A 7714-nucleotide genomic window follows, 5' to 3' on the forward strand; every position below is an offset into this window, starting at 1 on the left:
CGGAGTCGAGGACAGTGAGGGTTTCAGGAGGACAGTGAGGGTTCCGGAGTGGAGAACAGTGAGGGTTCCAGGAGGACAGTGAGGATTCCGGGAGGACAGTGAGGGTTCTGGGAGGACAGTGAGGCTTCCGGAGTGGAGGACAGTGAGAGTTCCGGAGTGGAGGACAGTGAGGGTTCTGGAGTGGAGGACAGTGAGGATTCCGGGAGGACGGTGAGGGTTCCGGAGTGGAGGACAGTGAGGGTTTCGGAGTGGAGGACAGTGAGGATTCTGGGAGGACAGTGAGGCTTCCGGAGTGGAGGACAGTGAGGGTTCCGGAGTGGAGGACAGTGAGGGTTCCGGAGTGGAGGACAGTGAGGATTCCGGGAGGACAGTGAGGGTTCTGGGAGGACAGTGAGGGTTCCGGAGTGGAGGACAGTGAGGGTTCTGGAGTGGAGAACAGTGAGGGTTCCGGGAGGACAGTGAGGGTTTCGGAGTGGAGGACAGTGAGGATTCCGGGAGGACGGTGAGGGTTCCGGAGTGGAGGACAGTGAGGGTTCCGGGAGGACAGTGAGGGTTTCGGAGTGGAGGACAGTGAGGATTCCGGGAGGACGGTGAGGATTCCGGAGTGGAGGACAGTGAGGGTTCCGGGAGGACGGTGAGGGTTCTAGAGTAGGCTTTCCAGGGATGGCAATGTTCCTGGGAGGAGAACAGCTAGGCACTAGGCTACGTCTTCTTGTCTGCTAATCCCATGACTATAGAATACAGAATTGTACTGGCTGGGTTTGTGTGTCAACTTGACACAAGGCTGGAGTTATCACAGAGAAGGGAGCTTCAGGTAAGGAAATGTCTCCATGAGACCCAGCTGTAAGGCATTTTCTCAAGTGGGTAGAGCCCCTTGTGGGTGGTGCCATCCATGGGCTGCTAGTCTTGGATTCTATATGAAAGCAAGCCGAGCAAGCCAGGGGAAGCAAGCCAGAAAGGAACATCCCTCCATGGCCTCTGCATCAGCTCCTGCTTCCTGACCTGCTTGAGTTCCAGTCCTGACTTCCTGTGGTGATCAACAGCAATGTGGAAGTGTAAGCTGAATAAACCCTTTCCTCCACAACTTGCTTCTTGGTCATGATGTTTGTGCAGGAATAGAAACCCTGACTAAGACAGGAATCATGTACTGCAGCCCGGAACTGGCCACACTCCCTTCCCACGGAATGTTGACCTGCCCAGGGCTTCTTTAAGAGTTCCCAGACAAACCCCTTCCCAGCCACACCTTTCTGAGCTGTCCAAACCTTGGTTCTGGACCTGCCTTCTCTTCTTCCCTGACTTTCCTGTCATAAGGATGAAGGATGGGCCAATTTCAAGTGTCAGGCCGAGCACAGGAAGGGTCACGGTTGTGACTGTAAGCTGAGCCGGGAGGAAAGGGCTGCCTGGAGTGGTGGTATGCTGCAGAATCATGTCGAAGGCCCAGACTCACCGTCTGCAGGCTGCCCGTAGCCAAGCTATATTCCTCCTCAAAATCCCACCGAGGCTCAGACTTGAAGTTGGAGGCCTTCAGCATTTGGCTTTTTTGTGTAGTGGGGTGTGGGAAAGAGGCAGGAGATCGGGTGGCCTGGATGGCTCCTGTGGCCATTGGATTCTTCCTTGTTGACAGTACTCCTGTAGCTCTTGAACGTTCATCCAGAAGTCTTGGAACAGACGTCTTTGAAGCAGGCTCTGCCTCGCTCTGAGAATCCTCTGGTGCTGGCCTTATGGTCTCCAACTTCCTCTTCTCCTCCCCCTCTCCTCGATCTCCTCGGGCTGCCTCTCTCTCCTGATTCTTCAGGTCCACCTCCTTTGTCTTGACAGAGGTTGTCTCCTTGTTGTGAATTCTGGGTGGCAGTGTCATGATGGGTCTTTGGGGTTCAGCCTCTGGTTGAATCTCCTGCGGACTTGATCCATTGTTCTCTATGAACTGGTACCTGTACACAGAGAACACTTGATGCAGGTTGGATATTGCATAAACTGACCACAAACATCACTAGCAGGCTGAGGAGATGGCTCAGTGAGTTCAGTGCTTTCTCTGCAAGGATGAGCACATGGGTGTGAATCCTCAGCTTCCATAGTAAAGGAAAACAACACACCATAAATGTAGCCACAGATGTGCCTGCAGGCCCACAAGTTTTCCTTTATTATCTATCCTTCATGTTATTTTATGAGACAGAATTTCTCACTGAGCCTGATGCTCACTGACTTGGGTAGAGTGATTGACCAACCAAACCCCACAGACCCTCTGCCTCTGAACATAGGGATTATAGGCTGGTGCCTGTGGGTGCTGAGACTCGAACTCAGGTCCTTAAGCTTGTGTACCAATAACTACCATCTGCATATGTCTTACACACAAATAGAATAAAACTAAAAAGTCCCATAGTTCTTGGCTTCATGTCCGCTCAGTCTCCCATGAGTCTCACATTCCTGAGTAGACCCTGGCTGGCTTGCTGCCTCCTTAGATTACTTGCAGAAGTGACCTCTAGACACCAAAGAAATCCTCCTACCCCCGTGATCTTCTGGCATCCCCCTTACTTGCTGAAACTATCCCCCCTTCTTCTGTAACAACCATCCGGCTTAACCTCATTACTAATAACATCTTGAGCTGCATGTTTTTCTCTCTTCTGTCAGACTGTGTATCTCTTGAGAGCTCACCAGAAAGAAGTGGAGTAAAAATGGCACCCAGGGCCCGAATCCCTGTGTTTTGCAGCCTTCAGGTTAGGTAGGGCCATCATTGACCTTTATAGATCTCATATCCTTCATATTTGAAAAGGTGTGCAAACATTAGCCTTGTACAGTTGTAAAGATCAAAGTCACATGCGGAATGACTCGCGTTCTGAATCGATGTGTCCTCAAAAGGGTGTCGCCGCTTTCACAGTGAGCCTTGCAAAGCAACGTGAATCTTTCCCAACTCCCTCTCCGCATCTTAAACTTTATTTAATTATGTCTGGGGGGGGTGTAGGTATATGTTTGTATGCATGTGGTCATGTGTGTGCATGTGCTCATGTGTACATGTGCTCTTGTGTGTGCATGCATGTAGAGACCAGAGGTTGACCTCTGGTGTCTTCCTTAGAAACCTTCTTCTTTGCTTTTTGAGACAGAGACTATTGCTGGCTTAGAGCTTGCTAAGTAAGTTGGCTAGCCTTTCATTGTCAAGGATCTGTCTCTGCCTCTCTCCAGCACTGGGATTTGAGTACTCCCCACCACTCCTGGATTTTACATGAGTGCTGGAATTGAACTCAGATCCTCATGCTTGTGTGGCAAGTACTTGACTGACTGAGCCATGTCCCCAGTCCCTCCAAAGCTTTGCCTTTCTCTTTGAGTCAGGGTTCTAAGTGGTGACAGCTAGCCTCAGACTCAAGGCCCACCACCCCAGTGTTTGAGGTCATGGCCTGCTCCACTCCACATGCCTGTCGCCATCTGGTCTTTACTGAGTCTTACTGCTTCTCTTCTTCTACCCCTGCAGCAGCATGGTGACCCCTCCAAGCTGTAAGACCTGTAGTCACCTTTGTGCCCCCTCTTCCTCTCACCACTCCTTTAATATATCTTTTGAAGTTCACCTTTCTCGTCCTGGATCCTCCTTGAGCTTCAGTGGCTGAAGCCTCCTCCTTCCTGCCTGAGTTAACTTCTTAGGCAGTCTCTCCACCCCCCAACCCTTGATTATCACACCGGATGGTCCAAACCCTTGCCTTCTTGAAGCAGCCTTTCTGCCCTAAAGGTCCTTTGCTCCCATGCCCTGGCCCCACCTTTCTCCTGGGCTAGCAGGGAAGCCCCCCACGGTGGGGATGCCACTTCCCCTCTGAGGAAGGTTCATGGATTTTTCTATGTCAGTCATTCTCTATAGACTCCTCCTTCCCTGTAGGCCATTTACTGGTCCCTCAGCCAAACTGCAGACTGTCTTTGAAGCTTTCCACAGAGCCTCCTAGACTCTCTCTCTCTCCATGGCAGTTGTTCCCTCTGTCAATCATTTGGAACTTAATTATATTCAGTATATTGAACATGCTTCGAGTTACAATCACTTCAGATGATTAAAACTCATTCTAGTTTTGAGTGGTAGTGCATGCCTATAATCCTAGCACTTGGGAGGCTAAGGCAGGAGGATCAATGGGTCTCAGGCTATCCTGTGATATTTAGTGAGACACTTTGTGTCTGCCTATGTTCAGTCTGTCTGTCTGTCTGTCTGTCTATCCATCCATCCATCCATCCATCCATCCATCTATCTATCTACCTATCTATCTATCTATAGATCCATAGATCTATTTATCTATCAACCTAACTATCTACAAATCTATAAATCTATCTACCTATAAATCTGTCAACCTAACTATCTATAAATCTGTCAACCTAATACTATATAAATCTATCTATTCATCTATCTACCTATCTATCTATCTATCTATCTATCTATCTATCTATCTATCTATATCAATCAACCTAACTATAAATCAATCTATCAACCTATTAGTTATAAATTTATATATCTATCAACCTATCTATAAATCTATCTGTGGTCTCCCTCCCCTAAGCCTGGACTGTAACACAGCGTTGTGGAAGCAGCTACATTCAGTAGCTCCACCTCTATTTGCAAGAAGGAAGTTTCTGATTGGACTGTTATACCGACGTAGTTTGGGGGAGGGGTTTGCCCCAAGTATTTTACCTGTTGCGGGAACAAAGGAATTAGCATTAAATTCAAGATGGCTGAGTGACTAGACCTCGTGCTGTCTAATGTTTTACTTCTCCCACGTGGGTATGGTACAGTATTGGCTAGCCTACCTCTTCTTATCTCCTTTAATCTTTTCCTGTCCATTTCTTACTCCTATTTCCAGAACTCTTTTATTCTTTCCATGTTGGTTTTAGATTCCAACATCTATCTATAAATCTATCAACCTAACAATTTATAATTCTGTCTATCTACTTATCTATAAATCTATGTATCTATCAGTCTATCTATAAATTAATCTATCTATCAACCTAACAATCTATCAATCTATCAACTTAACTATCTATACTCTCTATCTATCTATTTATCTATCTATCTATCTATCTATCTATCTATCTATCTATCTATCTATCTAATTATCTATCAACCTAACTATCTACAATCTATCTATCTAATTATCAACCCATCTACTTATGCTCTATCTATGTATCTATTAATCTATCTATGTATCTATCAATCTATCAATCTATCTATCTATCTATCTATCTATCTATCTATCTATCTATCTATCCATCCTTCTATCCACTCCCTTCTTCCTTTTTCCAGTGTTGGAATCAAACGCAGGGCCCCATAGATGCTTGGCAAGTGCTTGCGCTACCACTGAGCCACACCTCGCCCCCAGCCCTTCTCCTTCGCCAAGCCTTTCTTCAGGTTATACACTTCACATCCTGCTTGCTCTGAGGTTAAGTCAGCTTGTTGGATGTCCCAGCTCTTGCTGACACGGCCTCAATGGCTGAGGGTTTCCTGGGGGAAGTCCTCCACTCCGCAGAACCCCTGAGTCCCTTTCAGGGTCCTACCCCTCCCTCTCTGACAACATCATTGGTCCACAAAAATGTATCTGGGAGTGTGTGTTCCACTTCTGACTCCTGGTGAGGGTGGTACTAAGCCCCTAGGCCATGAAGACCTGGGACATAAGAGCACAGTTCCGCTTCCCTCCACCCCCCCCCCGCCCCCTGTGCGTTACACAATGGACAACCACATTGACATTCAACCTTCAGAAGTACCTGGATAGCAATGGGCACCAAGCTGTTTGCCATGCCCCTTAACTCAGGAGCATGTGGCACTGACTGGGTATGGGGACCTGGAGTGATTCTCCTGCAGGCCACTCTGACTAGAAGCTTCTTTTTAGCATCCCTGGAGTCCTCCGACCCCATCCCACATCCCCATGTTGTTCTGGGGATGCCCTGACACTGTGACTTCATTGTCATCTGAAATGCATGCTTGCAACTGATTTATTAAATGACAGAACAAACAAACAAATAGTCCAGAGGACTGGATATAGGTGTACAGGCCTGTAATCTTTTTTTTTTTTTTTCTTTTTTTTTGAGACCGGGTTTCTCTGTATATCCCTGGCTGTCCTGGAACTCACTCTGTAGACCAGGCTGGCCTCGAACTCAGAAATCCGCCTGCCTCTGCCTCCTAAGTGCTGGGATTAAAGGCATGCGCCACACTGCCTGGGCAGGCCTGTAATCTTAATACTTGGGAAGCAGAGGCTGGCAAATCTCTGTGAGTTGAGGCTAGCCTGGTCTACATAGCAAATTTCAGGACAGCCAGGGATACACAGAGAAACTTTGTCTCAGAGTCCCAGCAGACATAAACACATCTTCTTACTGTAAGAAGGAATCAAACTGAAGCTGTTTTGAAGAAAACTTCCATTTTGAGTAGGGGTCAAGTAAAGGTTTAGTCCCCAGACCTCCCTGAGTAACTGACATCTTGCTTGGCAGAAAGAGTCATGGAAATGGGTAATTTACATCCTGGTTGGCAAGTTGCCCCACCAGAGTTGAATAACCCAACCAATGGAACCAGGACAAGTGAAGCACAAAGACACATTCTTAAGGAAGCCCCCGTCCCTAAATCCCGATTGGTGGGATAACTTGGCACAGATATTTGGCACAGATAACTTTGGAGCTTAAAAACTTTGTACCAAAGCTGGGCAGTGGTGGCGCACACCTTTAATCCCAGTACTTGGGAGGCAGAGGCAGGCGGATTCGAGGCCAGCCTGGTCTATAGCGTGAGCTCCAGGACAACCAGGACTATACTGAGTAACTCCATCTCCGGAAAAAACAAAACAAAACCAACTTTGTACCCTTCTGGCTCATGGTCGAAGTTCAGCTCCTGCGTCTGTCCTGCAGTGCTGACTGATCCTTCCTCTGTTCCGCAGTGCTGACCGATCAGTAGCAGTCTGAATACAATACATTTTTGCCATCTGCTTCAATACTTACTAAAATAACCTTCTGATACACAGTCAGCTCCTGGGTCTGCACTGTTGTCGCTGACTGGTCAGTTTTGCTGCCCAATTCGAATAAAGATCTTGCTTTGCTGGACTCTTGTGCCTGCTTGGGTTGTTTTAGATGATCAGACCCTAACAATACCACAAGCAAAAATGAATACCTTCTAACTGAACTCTTTTTCTTTAAGATTTATTTATTATTATTTTTTAATTGAAAATTTTTTATTTCTTTATTTTTTTGAGACGATTTATTTATTATTATACATAAGTACACTGTAGCTGACTTCAGACATACCAGAAGGGGGCGTCAAATCTCATTACAGATGGTTGTGAGCCACCATGTGGTTGCTGGGATTTGAACTCATGACCTTTGAAAGAACAGTCAGTGCTCTTACCTGCTGGGCCATCTCGCCAGCCCTTAACTGAACTCTTGAAGCCTAATGAAGCAAAGGACTAAGGCACTCGCTGAACATAGAGGAAGCTTTGCGTATTTGTGGGGAGTGTGGAACCAACCTTTCTCCCAACTCACAATCTAATGACCATAAAGGCACAGAATCTTAGCTAAATAAAAAAAAAATGTTTCTAAGCCAACTTATAATCCCCGAACATGAGTGGTAGAGACTGGGTGAGTGGACGCTCAAGGTCACCCCCAGCTACTTAGCCTATGTTAGATTCCAGTGAGAATCTAACATAGGTCCCCCACTCGAGAAGAAACAGGAGGGAGATCACTGTAAATTACATGAGGTTTATTATTGCCAGTATACTGG

General features: G+C 46.9%; 1 protein-coding gene across 2 annotated transcripts in view; it reads right to left on the minus strand.

Moving 5' to 3' along the window:
* Positions 1–7714, minus strand: part of St6galnac1 (ST6 N-acetylgalactosaminide alpha-2,6-sialyltransferase 1) — a 13047-nt gene that overhangs the window by 3609 nt on the left and 1724 nt on the right. For both annotated transcript variants that reach the window (XM_031352645.1, XM_031352644.1), the window contains exon 2: positions 1448–1931. In XM_031352645.1, coding sequence (XP_031208505.1) covers positions 1448–1931 — 484 coding nt within the window. The remainder of the gene's footprint in view (positions 1–1447; positions 1932–7714) is intronic.

Source organism: Mastomys coucha, unplaced genomic scaffold (assembly GCF_008632895.1).
Source record: "Mastomys coucha isolate ucsf_1 unplaced genomic scaffold, UCSF_Mcou_1 pScaffold5, whole genome shotgun sequence".
In the NCBI taxonomy this organism is placed as follows: domain Eukaryota; kingdom Metazoa; phylum Chordata; class Mammalia; order Rodentia; family Muridae; genus Mastomys; species Mastomys coucha.